General features: G+C 42.5%; 1 protein-coding gene across 1 annotated transcript in view; it reads right to left on the bottom strand.

The window, feature by feature from the left end:
• MERTK (MER proto-oncogene, tyrosine kinase) overlaps positions 1-22,896 on the bottom strand; it is a 106,034-nt gene that overhangs the window by 17,327 nt on the left and 65,811 nt on the right. The window contains exons 7-14 of the mRNA XM_040623198.1: positions 22,130-22,313; positions 18,061-18,212; positions 11,203-11,356; positions 8,868-9,021; positions 6,268-6,353; positions 4,803-4,898; positions 4,036-4,116; positions 779-871 (exon numbers count right to left, since the gene is read on the bottom strand). Coding sequence (XP_040479132.1) covers positions 779-871; positions 4,036-4,116; positions 4,803-4,898; positions 6,268-6,353; positions 8,868-9,021; positions 11,203-11,356; positions 18,061-18,212; positions 22,130-22,313 — 1,000 coding nt within the window. The remainder of the gene's footprint in view (positions 1-778; positions 872-4,035; positions 4,117-4,802; positions 4,899-6,267; positions 6,354-8,867; positions 9,022-11,202; positions 11,357-18,060; positions 18,213-22,129; positions 22,314-22,896) is intronic.

Below are 22,896 nucleotides of genomic sequence, written 5' to 3'. Positions count from 1 at the left end.
GATTCATTAGTTGTGTATAACACCCAGTGCACCATGCAATACGTGCCCTCCTTACTACCCATCACCGTCTTCGAAACGATTTTGTATCCAAGCATTATTTTTCACATCTCTCTGCAGCTTTGGTCGTAATAAAACTTTGAAAGTTCCCCAAAGAATTTAGCATTTATCAAGACACAGGACAGAAAAAAAAAAAGTCAGCAGAATATTCGATTATTTTTAGATCGCTCTTCTGTCTTGGAATAGTGGCATTTACACAGCAACCTCCTGATAGCTACAGGGCCACAAAACCAAATTCTATTAAATCGTGTCTCCTGAAACCAGCAGTATTAGATCCTAGGAAATCAGTACTTGAAAATATGTTAATAGATTATTTCCCAAAGATGATCTACGGAATTTGTCTACTTTGACAGCCTCACCCCACTGGTATTTGATTCATGGATAATCTTAAATCAATAAAAATGATAACATAGTTTAACATAAGCTTTTGTCTTGCCTTGGATGAACGTGGGGGCCCCGTTTTCACCTACAGTCACCTAGAACTCTGTGGACACCAACTGTTCCTGAGCTCTTGGGGTGTCCAGGAAATACAGGCCCATTTGTACCATCAGCCTCAGAAAATACAACTGTAAGAAGGCTTTGGGGTGAAAAACTCAATGTTATCAATTACTGTGGGGTCATACAAAGTATAAACTTATCTGCCCGAGAGACTTTTCTTTTGACATGGAGTGGATTAGCCAAGCCCCGCTGTCCCCCCCAGTCCCGCATTTCTCTGAGGTACCTAGGAGTCCGATGACGTTGGGGTGGTTGAAGTCTTTCATGCACGCGGCCTCACTGAGGAACTCCTCAATCTCTCGCTGAGAAAAGTTGTCCACTGAAAGAGAGGGTGGAAAATGGTAGGCTCCGATAATGTACTCAGTTAGGGGGAAGGAGGTAAGAGCAATTTTGTTCTCTAAAAGTAAAATCAGGAAAAGGCAAAACTACAGCAACAATAAATAAGAGGAGTGGTTGTCAGGCATGGATGGGCGGGGAGGGATGGAAAGATGGCACACAGGAGAAGGTAGGGCAGGGAAACTTCCGCATGATACTGTAATGGTGCACATAGGACACTGTATTTGTCAAAACCCACAGAAGGTTCAATACAAGGTGAAAGCTAATATAACCTATGGACTTCAGTTAATAACGTGTCACATGGGTTAATGATGTATCAGTTGTAAAAAATGCACCACGCGGACATAAGACGTTAATGATAGGGAAGGCTGTGAAGGGAGAGGGGCATATGGGAACTCTGTATTTTCTGCCCAATTTTTCTAGACACCTAAAACTGCTCTAAAAATTAAAGTATATTTATTAAAAACAAACCAAAACCAAAAAAAAACCAAAACCCTGAAAGTCAAATGCAGCTGATCTGTTGCAATTATTTTTGCCTTAAAAGAAGAAAGAACACATGCTTCTCTCTGTCTTGCAAGGCGGGTTGCTTAATCCTGCCTTGTGAACTGGATATACTTTCCTAACGTGCACACCATACCATTTTGGGATTAAACCAACTTGAGAGAGACATCTAAAATTCTATATTATGCTAAGTGGAACAAGCCAGTCACAAGTGATCCCACTTTTATGAGGTAATGAGAGAAGTCGACTTCATAGAGACAGAAAGGGGGTGGTGGTAGCCAGGGGCCAGTGGGGGCGGGGGAGACGGGAAGTTGTCTGATGCATATGGAGTTTCAGTTTTGCAAGATGGAAAAAGTTGTGTAGGTGGACGGCGGTGGTTGCACAACAGTGAGAATGAACTCAAGGCCACTGAACTGTGCTCTTTAAAAATGGTTAGGATGGTACATTCTATGTTATGTGCATTTTACCAAAATTAAAAACAAAGAAAAACAAACATAATGCCAGGCATGCCTTAGGGAATTCGCTCTAACAGAAAGTTTTGACTGAAATCACATGTGCGTCCATCTCGTACAGGGTCCGGACATTCTATGGGCTGTATACACATTAATCTTCCTATTAAAGCAAATTTAAGAAAAGTAAAGAAAAAAGTTTTACAGATCTGCAAAATGTCTGCTACCTTTGTCCTCACCTATTACCTTTGCTAAGACAACGAGATGGGTGGAACAGAAAGGGTAGGGGGTAGGGTGTGCGGGCAAACTCTGTGTGCACCGCCCCACCCCAATCAAGGACCAACATGGATGAGCCTGGGCTGCAGAGGCCAGAGACATTCTTTCAATCTTTGATAAATAGCATAGATGCAATTCTTATGCAAATGGTTCTAATTCAGTCAAAGAAGAGCACAGCCAAGGCCAGAGAGGAAACAGATTCCAGGCCTAGCCCCTTTTACAAGGCCCCCTAAACGTTCCACTGGTAAATGGGGACAATGGAAGGAGCCTTCACATGGACCAGGTTCAGACACAATAATGCAAGGGGCAGGACCAGTGCTGAATGTGGCTCCGCACCCAGACTTGGCTCTGTACTGGGTTCAGCTCCCGTGACTACTCTAACTTCTAACTTCAGGTGTCTGGGTTTTCAGGGGATGACATGTGAATTTACCTCCGAGTCGCACTGATTTCCTCTTCCTGTTTTCCTGATGGAATGCAGGAATGACTGTGATGTCCTTTGACACACAATGAGTATTACATAAGTATTGGCCATTATTATAGACACAAAAAGCTTTGGAAAGCAGAAAACACCAGCCCATGTGACTTGCTGGTTACTAGGGTTCCTTTTTGTCACTGAAATGAAAACTTCAGCCTCCAGTTCTGGTTAAAAAGTCTTGCTACATGCTTATAATCTAATTTAAGTTTTAATTCCCAGGAGACAAGGAATTTAAATTTTAGGAAGAACCCAAGGAGTAAATTTTACTCCTTGATCCAAAATAATATTGAATGTATACAGGAGGTAAATGAGGAAGCAATGTTAAAGACATTAACAAATGAAGCACCAAATAATCTCTCTCCGTATGAATCATGAAGACAACGGTGGGTAAAATGCCAAACAACCACGGTCTATTTTATGGGTGCTCAGCGGGACACCTGAAGAATAAAACACAATCCTGCATCCCCAGGCCCTGGAAATGCACTTCCTGGGAAAGGGCATGAGGGTAAATGCTATCACGTTCTGCCACTGCAGCCTGGTCAATGCATGGTGATGAAACAGTCCAGCACAACCTTCTCTCTTTCAAGCTATCTGACTTTGACAAGTCACCATATCTCAGAGCCTAGTTTCCTTAGGGAGATAGACATCTGCAGACTCTGGAGTGCCCTAATTAGCATCTGTCTTTACTTTTGTCAATGCTGTCATTCATTCTCCTCTACACTGCCACCAAAGTGAACTTTCTAGAATGTGATCTGCTTTTGTTCCTCATTTGCTTAAGACTCTTACTGGTGTCCTCCTACTCATAGGATAAAAGCAGATTCTTTGTGACGACTTATAAGGCCCTTTCTGACCTGGCTGCAGGCTCTCTTCCCAGCTTGCTTGGAGGTTCCAACTTGGGATCACTGCTCTTCATACGCCCTTGACCCATACGTATCTGTCCTCGCTCTGGGAAATGTACCTTCCAGGCAGCCCACAACTTCCTGAGGACTAGGCAACCATCCTCAAGTAAGGAAGTGATCCCACCGAGCTGGCCAGATCTGCCAGACCAATCCCTGGGGTCAGAGGCCGCCACCAGATCAGCCTTGTCTCAGAAATTCATGCTTTACTTTGGAGTTATTCATTCTCCTAGATGAGAGTGAGGGGGAAGGGGGAAGAGAGAGAGAAATAGAGAATGAGACAGAGAGGGAGAGAGACAGAACGAGACAGAGAGGGGTGTGGTGTAAATGATAAACAACTCCGTCTCGACTATAAAGAATATACCATGCAGATACGACGAGCTCCTGACAGTCACTTTCCCTCTGTGACCACACAGTGCTCTCGATGGTCTTCTGACTCATCAGTGACTGAGATCACAATACATGAACCCCCTCACTGGCCTTACAGAGCACCAGTTACTGAAGCAACTGCCGACACCCACCAGAAGGTGTTCTATCAGTGATAACTCACACTTCATGGTCTTCACGGCCACTTTCTGAGAGGTCCCATCTTGCTGCTTAAGATTTCCTTCCATCACAGACCCAAACTCTCCTGTGAAGTAAGACAACATCTATACAGATTGTGCAGAATCTCCCCCGACTACAGAAGCGCTACAGTTCCCCAGCTGCTGTTTTTATGTGGCCTGAGAGTGACCCGTATGCAGCAGCTGGGCAGGGTCTGCTGGGGCCACCCACGCTCGCAAACCAGGGGACAAAGGCCATGCACTAGCCTCCTGCTTGTCACAAGCTTGCTTGGCTCAGGCTCAGCTCGGGCCATCATTTTAGTAAGCATTAAAACTGACCCAAGACACTTACAGAACAACACGGAAAATGTTATTGACATTTATAAAGTAGAAATTCTTAATACCATTATCATTCATCCTAACATCAGTTTGACAAATTAAATATGTATTATCATTTTGCTCCTATTTAACTAATTAGAAAAGTGCCCAAAACAGTAAACTTAAGAACTAGACATATGCAGAGGATATAGGAAACCAATCAATGAATTGCATGCTTTCCAGTGAAGGAAGGGAATTAATATTTTTCAAGGGCCTACTCTCTGTGCAAGGCAAAAACCACTATTTACTTTTTCATTTTAATAAATTATAAAATAGAACTATTTGCATTGTAACTTAAAGTCACAAAATGGCATTTTACATAATAAATACACATATAAAAAATACTGTAAACTGCTTACCTTCTTACCTCACATTTTAAAAGAAATAAACTGCTTACCTTCCCCCAGGATTTTTCCGAGAATTAATAGATTCCTGTCAATCACAACATCTTCCAGTTTATTTTGTAGTTCCTCACTGACTCCCAAGCTACGCACTGTAAAGACGGACAGAGTATATATAAGAGTTGTCAGTGTGCTCCCTTTCATTTGAATAGAATTAACATGATACATACAGTGTTATCAAAGAGTTAAACATTTTCTTTATTTTGTGCCCATGTTCTCCCCACAAAAAGCCTATAATAAAATATCACTCTTAACTCTACTATGATTAAAGTGAGTAAGATGAATTCTTCAGGGCAAGATTAATTGTGAAGGATTATAAAAATCAGAGCCATATTTCTCTTCCCACTATGCAGTAGCAGTGGCCAGCAATCGGATTCCTGTGTGTGTGTGTGTGTGGGGGGGGTTGCCCTTGATTTAAAGGATAAAGAAGATAGTCAGTAGGTACTTTCTGGTGGAGTATTTGCTATTTTATCCCTAACTATACTATACAAAAGAGCCATCGGCTTACCTCCCCTGTCCTATGCCAGGGAAGGAGGCCCAGTAACCACAGGAAACACTGAAAGAACAAGTTACCGTTCTACCTATGGGATATGGAACCTCATTATAATGACATAAGAAGTGCTAACTTGAGTTACTTGTGGGAAAGTCGGAGAATAAGATCTTCTATAATAAGGTATCAATATGCAGCATTGACAATAAGTGTTACCAATAAGAGGAATTAACCCATTCAATAACTCTTTGGCAAATGATTCAGTTTGTGCCATAGTTAAGAAAAGTAAAAAAAAAAAAAAATAAATAAATAAAATAAAAATAAAAAACATTCTACCTCGAACCTCGAGTTTTTGTTTCATAGCACCCTGTTTTCTATCATCCTTTTATTTGTTTTATTGTTGTTGTTTTTGTTTTTGGCAAGCATCCAGAAGCTTGAATTTGATAATATTTGCACATACTTTCTACAGTCTTTCTTAATTGTTCAAGAACACAGCTGTCCGTTTATTCTCACTCTTCAACTGGAAGGCTCCCCTCCGATTCAGCAAAACTCAAACCATGATTGTTATAAAGTACGTTGGCAAATTGTTCTCTGAACTGGTTGCCATAGGAAAGCGGGAAATAAGCTCAGAGATTATGTCAATTGCTTTGCTGTTTTCTTTAAATCCCTGACCTCTAACCACATCTTCTATCACTGTGGTGAGTTCCTGTCTGTGGTGTTAGGAGACTTGAACCCGGGCCACTTCACCTCAGGGCACACTCGAGAGTTCCAGTAAACCAGCCAACAGCAGAGCACATGGCAACGCCAGACTAGCTACTTGCTGGTTTCTGGTTTCTGAAGACCTTTTGCATGTCAAAAATATCCATTCTTTGACTCCTTTGGCTTTTGTTAGAAATCTATTGATCAATTCATTGTTCTTCCTTTGCTCTCAATTACTTTAACTTTCGCCAGAAAAGGGAAATGGAACTTACAGGTGAGTTCGATGGCTCGCCGACAGAAGGACTTCTTTGCAATATAATTGACGACTAATTCCGAATCCTCCTCTGTGAAGGCATTCCTGGGTGAAGAAAAATAAAGACATCCCATGCTCATAAAAAAAAGGGCCTGCTGGGACAGGGGCCGATTCCACAAGATGCCACTAAGCCGCTGCCTGTTCAAATGCCTCTTTTACGACAAAGACATTTCCCACCGGGAGAAATATGTTTCTTTCTGTAGCTCTGTTTCAGGCCTGCTTGGCAAAGTCAAAGCAACTCTGTCCAAGCACCATCAAGAACACAGAACAGCTGAGAAGCTCCCCATGGCCAAAGCTGTAAGAGTCTGAGCAACAAAATAAAGCAGTATTGGATTATAATCCAGATTGTAAAATGAATATGCACGAGTCCACACTGATTTGTTTATGACTGAATACATAAATGAGGTGTTGAGACAAACCTATGCAGAAGAATTCCAAATATTTTACGTAGATACTCTCCCCGTCATGGGTGGGGGAAGTGTAACTCCTCATCCTGGTAAGTGTGGGCTGTGCAGGTTGACTTACTTCCAGACAGTACAGTAAGGAAAGGGAGAAAAATAACCGTGTCCCGTTTAAGTGACAGAATTAATGTTAGAACCCAGGCATCATGTCTTCTAGGCCAGTGCCTTCCTCTCCGTATGCCAGGCTCCCTGCCACCACAGGGCCTTTGCGTGCGCTGCTCTTTCTTGCTGTAATGCTCTTCACTTTGTCTTTCACCTAGTTAACACCTGCTCTTTCTTCAGATTTTAGTTCAGGGATCTTCTGGGAGGTCTTTCCTGACTTTCTTAATGCAGCCAAATTCTGCCGTTATACACTCTGACATATCTCTTTATACAGGACTCAACACAGTTGCTGTTTTATATTTACTTGTGTGATTACTGCTTGATTCTCCATTAACTATGAGCACCCACGAGGGCAGGAGCAGTGTCTGCTTCTGTTCACTCTTGTATCCCAGGTTATCACTGAGAAGGCCTTTAATACACATTCCTGAGTTACTCTTACATCTTCTGCAGAGGTTCTCTGCACCTGTTTCACAATGAGCCTACAAACCACTCCTACACTCTGGGACGCATTTCAGTCAACTACATGTTCAGGATTAAGATCAGATCTTGTCATTTATTTAAAGTAGTCATTCTTAGGGGTGCCTGGGTGGCTCAATCAGTTAAGGTCTACCTTTGGCTCAGGTTCATGACCTCAGGGTCCTGGGATCAAACCCTGATCAATGGGGAGTCTGCTTCTCCCTCTCCCTCTGCCCCTCCCACCCCGCTTGTGCCCTCTCTCTCTCAAATAAATAAATAAATAAATAAATAAATAAAACCTTTAAAAAAACTTCAAATAGTTATTCTTAGAATTTACATACTAAGATATAATAATTATAAGGATAGAATTAGTAAGTACTGAAGGTACCCGACCCTTAGGACTAGGATGGACACAAAGGGCAGTCGAGCCTCCACTCTCAAGCTCCCTCTCATGCCAATGGAAAGTTTTGGAGTGGAATGTTCTAGGAGCATTCCTAAGATGTAGCAACAAACAAAGGTTGCCCAGCTCCCTCCAAAACAGAGTCACTCACCTTCCCTCACTCTGTCCCATTCCAGGCTGTCAATAACCTGCCTCTTACAGAATACTTCCTCTGCCCCATGAGTGATAAACTGGATTTCACGGAAACCCAAACTCACTACAGAGGTGCTAGAGTAGAAAACTGAGTCAGAAACAAATTTGCAGGGGCGCCTGGGTGGCACAGCGGTTAAGCATTTGCCTTCGGCTCAGGGCGTGATCCCCACGTTATGGGATCGAGCCCCACATCAGGCTCCTCTGCTATGAGCCTGCTTCTTCCCCTCCCACTCCTCCTGCTTGTGTTCCCTCTCTCTCTGGCTGTCTCTATCTCTGTCAAATAAATAAATAAAATCTTTAAAAAAAAAAAAAAAAGAAAAGAAAAAAAGAAACAAATTTGCACACATAGCCTTCTTTTTATAGGTTGCCTCAACATGCCTGCCCATCTTTGTTGATAATTTAACTACTGTTATAAAAGTCAGATGTACAGAAAATCAGAACAAGAGCCTCTTTTACACTTGAAAGTGAAAATATAATGTTTTTCTCTATTAGAAAAATCACTGATCATTACAGAAAGTGTATAAAATACAGCAAAAAAAGAAAACACAGAATCATCCGCACTTAACACCACCCAGAATTGCTAATGCTTTGGTGAATTTCCTTCTGGTGTTTTTATCTATACATACATTTTATTTGTTTCTTAAAAATAATCAGGATTATTTTTAAGACTTCTAACAAAAATCCTCATTTTACAGCAACCAAGTTTGAATACTGAAGGCTTATTGATGCTCTTCTCTGTACATGAGCCCCTTTCAAGGCCGGCTTCCCCTGTTGGCTGCCTCTGTAGCACGGGCCTAAGCAAGGAGGCTGCCTGCCCCCAGGATGTACATAAGACAGGACCCCCAGCTGGGTTCAGGGAGGAGCTGAGCCAGCCAGAGAGGCATCATCGGCTGGCAGAACAAGCACGTGATACCACTGGGCAAAACATTTTAAACTGGGGACACTTACCCAAACTTTGTCTCCTGGATTCGTTTTCTGATGATCAGAGAAATATATAAAATCGACCCAATCAAAACAAATCCACAAAAGCAACCAAGGATAATGAGCACAGGATCCGTGTTGCCAGGTGCTGGGGTGGACGAGGGGGCAAAATCTACCCAACCTAGTAAAATACCAATAGAATCAGTTGGAAACACCTCTTTGGGATCCAAAATACGTAAGAAACATTGGCTTGTAAAAGGGAAAGAAGATAGTCAAAAGTTCTAGAACTTGGTCCTTTTGTATTTTGTGATCTCCATACGCAGGCAGTCCTCACTCTGACGGGGCAAGCTAAGACCATGCACAGTGAGCTTAATAATTAACGGGTGACTCTCTTCACGTCAGTTATGAACATATAAGGAATGGAAAAAAAATGGCAAAACTCCTATTTATCTGGTATACTCTGATTTAAAACACTAGATATATTGAGAATTAAAAGACTGCATTTCTCCGTAAAAAAGCTTATCAAGAGTAGTTTGAATGGTACCTGTCTTCTTCTTCTGGTTGCATAACTTATGATATGGCAAGAATATATTTTCTGTGCCCTGGAGAATTTTCATCCTCCCTTCTGGGTTTGGATTCGTTCTCCACATTTTACCCTTTGTGCTTTCAAAGCTGAGAACTACCTCTGAGTGTTCCTTTATATGAAGATTTTTGCTCAAGTCACTTCCTCAGGGCCGTTTTTCTCCTTTTGGTGCGGCCACTACGCTCATGTCATAAAGTCACATTCGCCTCTTTCCCTGGCCACAGACCTAGTCGCTCACATGGCAGCCCTGTCTGCATTCCCACAGTCAGCTGTGTCTTCCATACTCCACATTCAATTCCAATTTCATTTCAACACTTATATGCTTCCTTTCTTTGCTGCACTTCATCTTTGCTCACCGACTCCCTCTTTCAAGGACTTACTTTTATCAAGTGTCATGTGGGTGTGTCCCTGGGAGATAAGGAGGCAACATGCGTGGCTATAGGTCTTTCTAGATGCATATGATTTGAATCATGGAAGTGCAGCGTCCAACCACCGAGAGCCTTTGAGACAAGTGACAAGACTGGTCACAATCTCACGCATCTGTCATTTCTGTAGTTGTTTGCGGACTGGACAGTTGGCAGTGAAGTGTATGCTTCATGCAATTACTCACAGATACTACATGATGGTAACTCAAGTTCAGACCATGTCATTGGGTTATTTAACCCAACTGTGGTAGCTGAAATGTATGCATGTTGGAGTTGTGCAAAGCAAGGACTGTCGGAAGAGCACAGCTTTGTAAAATATTGGAGAGTTTCCCATGTATGCAGATGAAAGCTCTGTCTTCTTAAACTCTGATTTTTTTAAACCTATGCCCTTAGAATCAGAATCTCATTGTCTCTGAATTTCTACCAGGTAGACATACCTTGCTCGCCATCACCAGTTACTAATGTTCCCTATGTATAGTGCCCATGGGCTGCAGGAACTGTGATGTGGCTCCCTTTTAGCAGTTTGAGGGTCACTAGAACCCATAGACAGGAGCTCAGTGGTCCACTCACAAGTCCTGTCTGCTACAGGTACAAAGACCCTGTCTGGCAAGAACTTGTAAATACAAAAAAAATCACACTGATAGAGGATGCCTGTGTGTGGAGTGTCTGACAGCAGTTTAATATCAAGCGGCCCAGGGGAGTGAGAGTCAGAACAAAGGGGGCTCCCCTGGTCTGCGGAAGCAAGTACAGCGTGTGGGGCCATGTGGGGCATCACCGGGGCAGCTGGCCAAAGGATACTCCAACAACATGCAGAAGACGGCACACGGGGCTGAGCATTTAGCTCAGGGAGCCCCGTGCCGTGAAAGGACAGCTTCCGTAGGTAACACTTCGTGTTCTGTACCGATCAGTCATGAAGCACTTCAGCAAGGCTTGAGTGAGCACTTCAACACGGCAAGCCATACTGCTTAAAACACAGAAAACAAACACTACCCATACACACAGTGCCCATTATAGAGAGTTAAGATTAGCCATACTGCCTCTCCAACGTTTGGTCGTGTATACATCATTGAAACACAATTCAACAGGTCAAGTCAAATTGGTATTCCGAAAGGGCTCATGTTCCTCGTAACTCAGTGCCACCATCAATAGTAATGGTAGTGGGAAGGCTCACAGGTACCAGTGGTCTGTGAAGTGTGTTATATCTTTATATGATAAAACTATCTTCATCATTGCCAAGATTTCCTTCGGGCTTTGTTTCATCCTTAACCCAGATACCCATCCCACAGGTCACTCTCGCCATCTGTACATTGTCGGGACTGACATTCTATCAGCCGATAAGGAACCTGGCTCTCACCGTGTGCAGGGATGAACATTTTCACTGGGTCACTGAAAGGCCCGACTCCCCCTCTGGTGATGGCGGCAATCCTCACTGTGCACGTGGCATTGTGGACTTGAACAGAAATCTGAGCACGGCTGCCATTCTGGCCAACTTCTTCAGACAGCTCTTTCTGGGGATAGAAAAGGAAGGAAGGGGAATGAAATACTGAGGCGCCAGGGGCATGTCATCTGCTTGCCCACAGTTCCCTTCTGAGGGAAGTCGTCCCACCCACATCCCACGGAGCAGTGGCTGTATTTCCACCGCAGGCCTTCCTCACTCAGGCCACAGCTAACGGAACCAAAAGGGGGGCAGGGACACAGAATGGGCCGGCAGCAACCTCAGGCCTCAGGGCCTGGGCCAACCAAGGCTATGAGGGCATGGCACTTAGAATGGTTAGCGAAGAAACCTCTGGAAGAGAGGAGCATGTAGCAGAGGCAGCCTGATGGCAAGAGCAAGGCTGGCTCCCTGAGACCCCCGCCCTCAGAACCACCACAGCATAATGCCCAAGAGCCACACTGTACCTTGACATTGACCGCCTGCCAACTTCCCTTGAACCAGCATGAATGGGCTCCTGTTTCTTGCAATTATAAGAGTTTTGGCTAAAATCTGCATTGAGGAGGGCACGGACACTGTTTTTTTTTCCTCCGGTGTGATACATGCACAATTTTCTCAATTTTCAAAAATCTGGTTTCACTTTTACTTATTTTGATTTATAACCCCTGCCATGCAACACGTGCCATGAAAACATAGGAGAAAATGATCTTTGAAAAAAAATAAATAACCAGACCTGAGTCCTTATATAACACTTTCCCCTTTATTTCTAAACCTCGACGATGCTGTCCTCTGGCGTAAGAAACTAATTTTATGTTGGGGGCTGGCTTTTCAAATGGGAACTGGAGGGCTAGTGAGGGCTGAAACAAGGCCCCAGGAACCTGTCTTTAATCTCTGCATTTCGGAGATCTGATTTCACAGAGAGAAAGAGAGAAATGTCATACCATGTGGGTGGGGCACAGATACCACGGATCACAGCGAGCAGGGGACTGGTTTGGGTGGCAACTTTATTCCCTGGTCACCCTGTCTCATGCTGATCACTTCTAACAGTGGTGCAGTGTGGGGCCAGCTCAGCCCTTAGAGAGAGGGCAGTTCCAACATTCATGACCAAGGGGGCTACCTGGGTGAGCCACCCAGAGACTTTCTAAATCTAGACAAGGAGTGTCCATCAGGACTCAGAAATAACCTCAGACAAGGGATGAAAGGGGAAAATAGGGCTTTAACATTTTTTGGTTTTTCTACGCCCCCAGATTTCGTGCCAACGAGATTTGTCATTGATTTTTTTATTAATTAAGCAAACAAAATAATGCTTAACAATTTTTTGGTATAATCAGGCAATATCTTTTTTTTTTTTTTTTAAGAAATAGAGCATTTTATTTATGGCAAACCCAGTTTTGATGATGAGTTTGTTGGCATTCTCTATTGAACTGGGATGGGTCCAAACCTACACAGTCATGGAGCCCAGCAGTGAGTCCAGCTGGCAGCTGAGAAATAACATGTGAACTTCACAGTTTACTACCTAACAGCTCCTGAAAGTGCAAAAGATGTCATGCCTGACGAGGGGCACTGGGCCTACTTCCAGCTGCGTGCTTTTCCATCTGCCAGGACTCAAATTTATCATCTGCGAGAATGATCTCAAAAATAGAGGACATGCATAACTGTGAAAGAATTAAATCCCTAGAAGAGAAATCCTAAAACAAGATTATCCTTTTGGAAATAAACATGATAGTAGTTGATAATATGTATTCACTTAGGGCCTGTATCACTCACTATGAAAACCCAGAGAGGGCACTTTGAAATTTCCACCTTCTGTTCCTTAAGTGCATTAACAATGGTGATCAGCATGGTTGCTGCTGTCATCATTCTGAATCCTGAAGTATGGAAATGACGGCAGCCACCGCTTACAGGTAATATGTTTTGGAAACACATAAAGAATTTTCCCATTTTAGGGGTGGAGCTATAATAAATGCTGAAATAGTGATTAGAAAGATGAAGGATAAATATTTTAGTGGAGGTGTAACAATTTTCTCTAAGAATATTCTTAAATGATAGTTCAAAAATGATCCCTGTTTTTATTTATTTTTATTTTGTTTGAGAGAGAGCGAGTGCACGAGAGAGCGTGCGCACGCATGTATGCTCGAGTGGGACTGGAGAGGGGAGGAGCAGAGGGAGAGAATCTCAAGCAGGCTCCACACTCAGCATGAAGCCCAACACGGGGCTTGATCTCACAAACCTGAGCTGAAATCAGGAGTCAGACGGTTAACAGACTGAGCCATCCAGGCGCCCGTTTTTAAAAATGGATATAATTTACCCATATTCTTTTGACGCCAAATATGTAAAGAGAGGTGCGACCCTATCCACATCCCCAAGTATTTATTTTAATTTTGATTTTGAAATTTGACAAAGAAATCCATTTAAAGTCAGACACATGTAGAAGCCACCCCTGTGGGGATTATCTCTTCCAGTGTCAGGGTGCAAAGTGCAGAAGGTGTGGTCATTTCCCTCGTATGAGGGGGTCCGGTCCTGGGCCATGGGCTAACTGCATATTTCTCATTCCGTGAGCTTTCATCTTTACCAACAGAGGCCCATAGCCTTGAGGTCTTAAAATCTAAGAGCATTTTCAGGTAATAATCAGATTTATAATATGACATCTGATTATAACTTTATCTCCACAGAAAACACGTGGACCATGCCTGTTGGGGAAGGAACAGCATATCTTTGGAGACACAGTTTCTTTTTTTTCTTGTGAGACACTAGAATCAGTCATGGCTACTGAATGGTATTTGTTTCCAGTAATCCAATAGAGACTTTAATATCTCCCAACTCTGTAAGAATCTACAGCCCTGTAATTCATAATTGTAATTTAGAATAAGGCCTATCATGGGCATCTAGGTGGCTCAGTTGATTAAGCATCTGCCTTTAGCTCAGGTCATGATCCCTGTGTCCTGGAGATCGAGCCCCACATCAGGCTCCCTGCTTAGTGGGGAGCCTGCTTCTCCCTCTCCCTCCGCCTTCAGCTCCTTCTGTTTGTGCTCTATCTGTCAAATAAATAAATAAAATCTTAAAAAATATATAAGGCCCATCTTATTGCCTTAGAAAACAGTAACATTCAATGGGGGAAGTACCACCAGATAAAAGTTACTGTCCTGCTAACAGATGTCCATGCAAAATTCAGATCTTACTCTCCAAACATGCCCTGTTCCTACTTCTTTTTGCTAAGATGCCACGGATTGGAGTTTGAGCAAGAGATACTGTATTATGAAGAAAGCCAAGGGCATCTGGGAAGAAGTAGTGGGCTCTGAAAAGCACTGGCTTTGGAGTCAGTCCAGCCCGGGTTCTTACCCCATTGCTGCCAATTCCAAGCTCTGTGACTCTGGGTACGTTACTCAACATCTCTGAGCTTCAGTTTCCTCAAACGAACATTGAAAGTAATCATCTTTCTCACAGTGTTTTTGTAAGGGTTCAGTGAATTCCTACATGTAAAATAGTTAGCACACAGTCTGGCACACTGTAAGTAATCAATGGTGGTTATTATTATTCCTATATCACCTATAAGGTGCTATAAATAGAAGGTCCTCTTACAGAAGTGACCTTGCAGTATCTTTCAAGTCTTGGTACATCAGAGAAAATAATCAAGGCTGTCTAGTTCCCCAAACCAAGAAGTTTATTTGACTGATTCATGGAATTTACCTCCATTGTAGGCTTCTCATCCAGGCCAAATGTACCATCCTTGATCAATCCCTGGGTTTCGTAAGTGTTCCAGACCCCTGGCTGACCTATCCCACAAAAACCTCACCTATTCCTCATACCTTCACATGATACCAGCTCAAATGCTCCGCCCTCCTTTGACAGTGAGTGACAGGGAGCAATGGGGAAAGGAAGAGGCAGTGGGCACATGCCAGAATCCAGGCGTGCACCCTGTCAGGAGGCAGTGGTCTAGGCCTAAGGAAGGAATCCTTGAATGCACTGTGGCTTTTCTAGGCCTTTAAAGAAGTTACTTCTATGTGTCCTGTTGTTTCTAGGCCCCTAATAATCTGCTACGACACTTCCTTCTGATCTAACATCTCTACTCTTTCCAAACACAATTAGAGCCAGCATTAGAGTCACAATCCCATCATAATGAGCTTTGTAAGAATAACACATATAAAAATGAGCCTCTGTTTACCATATGGGCAATTCTGGGTCAAAATTAAACAGACTTATTTACCATAAAACATCAAAGAGCCTTGAACTTGCCAGTATACACTATGGATCTTCCAGAAAGCGGTATAAACTATGCAATATTTTATAAACTTATTGGCTCTTTGAATTCTTTTCTCATGGAGGTCTACTGACAATTATGGCAATGGATGGGAAATACTAGTCCACACTCATCAAAAGGCTTTCCCATCACAGAGAGAAACTCTCCAGCTGGTAGGGATGTCAGCCAGATCCATGCATCAAGCCCAGTATCATAAATGCCTAGAAAACAAGTTCAAGGTCTTCTGCTCAGATGGTACAAAGATGAGTGAAACAGGGCCCCAACTTCAAAGAGAATCGATTGAACTTGCTCCTGACTTTCGGATTTTGAGCTTGGATTTGGAATGCAAGGGATATAAAGAAAAATGGAACAAAAAAAAGTCAGTATCTTCATCAAGATATAGTAACTGTGTGTACAGTAAATATCAGGAGTTTCTTAGTCTGAAAGTGACACAACAGGTGGGGATAACAAAGGTATAAACAACAACCCACCCAAAGATCACTTTCAAGAAAGTTCTGAAATTGCATACAAAAAGCCACCCTTATTAGAGTAACGCCAGGGAATATCTTCCAAAAATATCCAATTCCATCACCTTGTATATAGAAGATAAACCTCTAGGTAGAGTTTTCTAAAAATGGAAATGAAAGAACAATTTTGAGAGATGAAGTTGTGTCTAACTCTTGCCCTCCTGAAATGAAGGGAGTTCAGGAGACAGAAGTGATGGGGACAGAGGTGATTTCAAACTTCACTTCGGGCAGGAGTTTTAGGATCCTCCCAGGGTGGGCTTTTCTTCAGTGTTTTTCTTTGCCTCCAGCGGTGGCCCATGAGCTTGAAGCTGAGCTGCCCCAGAGAATGTTATCCTAAGGAAACTGAGCCACTGAGTCTTTTGTTGTCATGAGACCCTCACGACGCACCAAGTATAGCATGAGTTCAATGCAAATGATGTTCTCACTGGGATGAGCCAGCGTCTCCAAGGAGGTAATGACTAGAAAGGTCACAGCCCTGACTGTGGCAGGATTGTTCTCCCCACACGGGGGACCGTTCTGAACAAAGGGCAACAAGCACGTGCAGCACAGTGGGGTGCGGGTGGCATTTAGGGCACAGCTCTCTTCTGCGTCATCCTCGAGGCTTTCCCCACTCTCGCCCTACAGACGCCTCAGCTCCAGAGGTCCCCTCCAAACAAGCAGCTTTTTCACCCACGCCAGAAGAAGTCAAAAGGATGACCTGCAGCTCTTTAAACAAAACTGGGTTTTTTTTTTAGACCTCTCAAATGTCTGCTGATAATTACTATCTTCTGCCAACCAGAGAAAAACACAATCCTATTGAACCGAAATACAATGATTGGACCTTCAGGGACTGTTCACAATTTAGCATTGTGAAAGGGGCTTGTCTCTGACAAGGCATTTGATTCCCCTGATTCAGCCAGTGTGGAAATTCGGTTAATCAAATAAGCACCCTGCACAGAGGCCTTGGGACCAAAGACCAAGAAACAAGAGGCTTCTCTCGTAGCGGCAACACTCTTAAGCAGGGGTTTGACTTGTACAAACGACATCCTGTTACCACTCTGAGGCACAAAAAATCATGGACTTCAAGCCCCCTTCTTTGTCCTCTACTTCCATCACCTATTGCTTCCAAGAGTCTGCTTGCTGACAGGTAAACTGAGTCAAGAAAAGAAGAAGAAGAAATCCCAAATGTCCTTTTGGAAAAGAGCAGTTGCGGTAAAAGCTGGATGATGTGAGGTTGAAAATGACTGAAACAAAGCTTGGACGTCATCCGTGGGGGCAGCTGTTGACTGTGTCCGTCTCTCCTGCCAAGCAGTTACACTACGTTCACAAGATGCCCCACGCAAATGCCACGAGGATGCTAAGATCTGACCTACCCCTAGGGCCAGCACGATCAGGCAGGTCAGCTTTGCAGGATGGCAGTAAAGGGACTGTCCTGATGATGGAGTCAGTGCATCTGCCTTTCCAAGGATGCTCTGTGTCACAAAGAAGTCAGTGTCTCCTCAACTCTCTTCCTTTCTCAAGTGGGAAGGGGACCCGTCTGGGAGCTGTGTACCCACACATACATAGACATCATCCCTACTTCTGTGGAGCTTTAACCCTGTCCTCTGGAGTCTGGTTACTCCTTGCCATTCTCTATGAGGCTGGAGTTCTTTCCTGACAATCTTCTTCAGAAAAGCATCCTCTGGAATTTCCAAGAGGCTATGACTGGCTGGACCGCTAAGCCGTACACGTTCTTGACCTTCTGCTATGGTTATCTCAGTAGTTCTCAACTATCTTCCTACAAGAGCCCAGGTTTCCAGAAGGCATGAATCAGATGATAACAGAGATGGGTCCTACACATATTTACTGAATACATAAATGAATGGATGAGTGAGTGAGTGAGAAAAGCCCCAAAGACTCCCTGGAATTTTGTAACTATTCAGTGAAAGGTGCCTCATTCAATAATTCCTGGTCTCTCAACAAAACAAAAGCTTCTACAACAGTATTAAATAAGCAAATCTAAGGAGACAAGTGAACTCCTTCAGAGTTCCGACTTACGGAAGTGTCCGCACTCTGCCACATGTGGGATATCCGGTAGCCCAGCAGTTCCCCATCCTGCCGCTTAATTGGAGGCTTGATCCATCTGACGTCCACCTTATGACTAGATTCATTCAGAAACACAGTGACATTCGAAGGTGCTATTGAGGGGGCTACAAAAGAAAGAAGAGAGAAAGATGAGGAACCACAGAGAAAAGTACATAGGGGTACATTCTCTTCTCAGTTTCCGAATGTTTGGTTTGGTTTTCAAATGCTCTAAGGAAAGAAAGCATTCAAATGAGACTGGGATTAAGAGCAGATTTTCACCCTCTTTTCAATTAAGGAGGATTGAAATACTACATGAGTTTTTATCATTTTTTAAAGATTCATTTATTTATTTTAGAGAGAGAGAGAGAGTGAGCGTGTGTGAGAGCAGGTAGGGGGAAGGGCAGAGGGAGAGAGAGAATCCTAAAGCAGACTTGGTGCTGAGCATGGAGCCCAACTAGAGGCTGGATCCCAGGACCCTGAGATCATGACCTGAGCTGAAACCAACAGTCAGCCCCTAACCAACTGCACCACCCGGGCGCCCCTGAAATACTACATGAGCTTTGAAAAAGTAAGCACTTTCCAAACCAAATCACAGAGACAAGGAAAGGCAGGGAAACAGGTGGGTGGCACTCAGGCACTCCTCCTGGGGAAGCAAAGCAGACACAACTTGAACAGGGTTCTCCAATAGTAACCTATGGGGTGGAAGGTCAACCAGACTGTCTGGAGATCAGTTCTGTGTCACGTGAGATGTACAAGGCAGGGAACACTGCAGAGCTCAGAAGCAAGCCACCATTTTAAAGTCCAAAGGCAGGTTATTGATGGTCTGAACTGAGTTAATCCGTCAAAAATTTTTAAAAATGTACATACACATTTATGTATATATATGTAAGACATCTCATTATTGAAGACCAGAAGTTCAAATGGTAATTCCTGGGTGTCAAAATGTAAAATTTAACTCTGGTTTTCACTTTCTGGTTTATAGTAAGTTCTGCTTAAGTCACATACCCACTTATGTCAACATGTCTGTTATCTCTCACAAGGATACAAGGATAAAAGTTATAGCACTTTGAAAAAAATGTATGTATGTATTACATATAAGTACAAAATAATTTAGGAAACAGGTCAAGGTCATTACTAGATTACTTTTCGGGAGCAAGGAACTTGACTATATCTCTTAAAGCTGAAAATAAGATGGGGGCACCTGGGTGGCTCAGTTGGTTAAGTGTCTGACTCTTGGTTTCCGCTCAGGTCATGATTTCAGGGTTGTGAGATTGAGCCCCACGTCAGGCTCTGTGCTCAGTGCAAAGTCTGCTTGTGATTCTTTCCCTTTCCCTTTCTCCCCCTTCTGCCTCTGCCCCTGCTTGCACTCTCTTTCTCTCAAATAAATAAATAATCTTAAAAAAAAAAAACCTGAAAATAATATGCTCTTTAACCAAGTATTTTATTTTCAGGAATTTAATCTAAAAAATTCTCCTGTAGGTAGTATTACATTTACTGACGCATAATAATGATAAAAAGGAATAAATGTACTGCTCAGTCAATAATTATGATGTAATAAATTTTGATACATTTTCCAATGGAATACTTGGTACCCAGCCACTGAAAAGAATTAGGTAGATCATGTGTATGGATATGAAAAAATATCTAATGGAGCGAAAAATCAAATTGAAAATGGTATGCAACAATGATCCATTTTAGAAATAAAAAATGTTTTATACAAATATAGAAAGAATGAAACCAATTACAATAATATATACCAAACCATTGCGTTGTATTTAGGGGAGATTAAGTTATGTATTTCTGATATGCCTAAAAAGAAAACAAAAGGGTACTCTAACCTTCATTTCTGCTTGGGAAATGTCCCACAGCTAAAGTCGTGCTATGAACTGAGTCATATAGTTTCAAATCGGTTGTAGAATTTATGGATAAACATGGCCAACTCAACATGTCTTTATGTCTGCTCTTCCTGAAACCTCTCTATGATGACAGTAAGGAATTTAAAACAGTTAAACTCATAAGGTGCAGCAGAATCACCAGTGGAAAAGAAATGTCAACATATACTTGAAAGCTGAAAAAGAGATGCAGAAGGTATAATTAATTCAGCAAGTCTGTTCTCCCCAAAGGACCATGGAGAAGCTCAGCTGTGGGCGCAGGTACTGAAACTGGAAGATTGACAATTTGACCAGGAAGTAGCTAGTCCTCAAGATCCCTGTAACCTATTCCCACACTTGCCAGGTACTCCCTTCCAAATGCCCCTGGAGACAGGATGCTGCTTTAGTCTCCAAACTGAAAAGCCTCTGGACGTGGGGCACTGGCAGGATGAAGGCACAATGAGGGGCCAGACAGACAACTGGGGAAATAAGTGGAAGTTTGTACCCTGAATGAGGAGGATTCCGCCTCACCCCTCCTCCTCACCTGGCTCCGGGAGCATTGGCAGCCATGTTAACATTACTAAGGTGGGAAACAGGAGACCTCTTTGCTAGAGAAAGTGAATGGTCCCAGAGGAAAGAAAACCAATATTGACACTTAGGGGTGTCCAAATCAAAAGACTTAGATCACTGCCCATTAAATAGAAAGATATAAATAAGTTAAAAATAAGGAGGAATCAAAGATATATCACATATTCAAAAGAAAGCTAAAATGGCTATATTAATATCAGAGTAGATCTCACAGAAAATAATACCATAAAGATAAAGGAAGCAATCTCATACTGAGAAGGTGGCCAATTATTAGGAGAGCACAGTAATATTAAACATTTACGCACAAAATAACAGAACTTCAGAATGTTTGAGGCAAAACTGGCTAGAGCGTCAAAAAGAAATGGATAAACCCAAAACTGTAACTGTACATTTCAATGTCTCTCTCTAAATAATTGACAGAAGTAGGCAGAAAAGCAGTAAGAATATAATTTGAAAAAACACTGTCAACCAACTCAACCAAACCGACATTTATAGAATACTCCATATAATAAGAGGAATATACATTCTCTCCAAGTGCACACCATACATTTATGAGGAAAAACGTGTTCTGGGCCATAAAAAGAGTCTCAATATATTTAAAAATATTCAGTTAATTCGGATTACGTTCTTGGGCACCAACAGAGTGAAATCAGCAATCAGGAATACAAAGATTTCTGGAAAACCCCAAAATATTTGGAAACTAAGTTACATAGCTAAATAACTAATGGGTCAAAGAAGAAGTGAGAAAAGTATTTTTGAACTGAATGAAAATGAAACACAGCATATACAAACTGTTCTCAAAGGCTTTTCTTTAACATTTGAGAGAAGATATTTTACAGTTTTGGACACTAGAATATCATTCTGTGGAAGGCTAATGCCCTAAAGATTTCTGGTCCCCATCTGCCTGCCCGCCCCCGCCCCATCTGCAGTAAGACTAGAGCACTGATTAGGTGAGGCTGGAGCTGAGGGCAGGAAAGATGTTCTAGCAATCTAGAGCTCTAAACTGGGAAAGAACAGAAACTGTGGATTTGAATTTAGCAGAAATACAATATTCATAGAAGATAACAAAAATCTCAGAAATCAAAACAGCACAATGGATAATTCTTTAAAGTTTAAAGATATAAATAAACTTTGCTAGGAGCAAGATGAGCATAGAGAGAATCTACTTCATAGGGCTTCTCTGAGGATCTAATAAAATGATCCATGCAAAGCACGTAAGTGGCGCTGGGCGCGTGGTGTTTGGTAAACATTAACCATCTTCACGTTCATTGTTTCTTGAATGTGATGCTATGATGAATAATTTTTACGTTATTCAATTTGAATTTAAAATAATATGGGCCATAAAGTGTGTTGTTATTATCCTTTGTAAAAGAACACATTATCTGTTCCTAGTAGGTGTAAGTTTTGTCACTAAGTAGAAGGAAGTATCTTCTTCCCCATTTTCAATGGCTACCTCAATAAAACCCTCCTCCTGAGACAAAGACCAAACAAAGCAAAGTTTAAACTCTAAATCAGGCCACCGGGAAGGATTTGTTTAGTCACACGCCATTAGGGGCAATATTTATTCTAACTCCAGGAATTACCTCCTTCAGTCGTGCTGGCCAGAATCCAAGGGCTCATTGCAGACCAGCCAATTTCATTCATGCACGACACACCGATGCTGTAATTAGCCAGAGCTTGCAGCTGCTTGATTTGATACAGATGTGGTGAGGCAGAGGTGTTAAAAACCATGACTGAGCCATTACTCAGCGGATCAACTTCCTTGACCTGAGTGGGGGGTAGAAATGTGGACCAGGCATTAGTAAGGTGGTGGGTATGCCAGACATAGAGCGCTCATGTGTTCGGTGCACGTGGGCCTTCCGCTTCACTGAGGGGAAGTACCTGCTTCCTTTGGGGCCACACACTAATTTCCCACCAGCATTACTGGGTGTTACTCACGCTACTGGAGCAGCCACTGAGGACCTGAGCAAGACACCTAAAATAAGCGTTCTCACTGTGGCACGTAACAGAGCAAATAATGATCTTTATAATATTATAATGATGGTAATTTATATTAAATACGAAATAAGATGAAGTAGCCCTTCCTTTCTCAGAACCACCTTAACGCTTGATTTCTTCTTTCAGCTGTTGCACAGAAAATGCTCCAAAGACAACCGACACCCTGTGTAGGGCCAAAACCTACAATATTTACTCTGGCCCTTTACAGAGATCGTTTCCCAAATACTACTTTAGGGGATGGGATCCGGGATTTCTGTCTTTATTCTGTATTTCTTTTCATTATGCAACCTGATGAACTCTGCTCTTGCCTTGAGGTAAATTCTAGCATATACTTTTTTTTTTTTTTTTTTTT

Source organism: Ursus maritimus, unplaced genomic scaffold, assembly GCF_017311325.1.
Source record: "Ursus maritimus isolate PB19 unplaced genomic scaffold, ASM1731132v1 scaffold_6, whole genome shotgun sequence".
NCBI lineage: Eukaryota > Metazoa > Chordata > Mammalia > Carnivora > Ursidae > Ursus > Ursus maritimus.
This window is presented reverse-complemented; position numbering and strand designations above follow the sequence as displayed.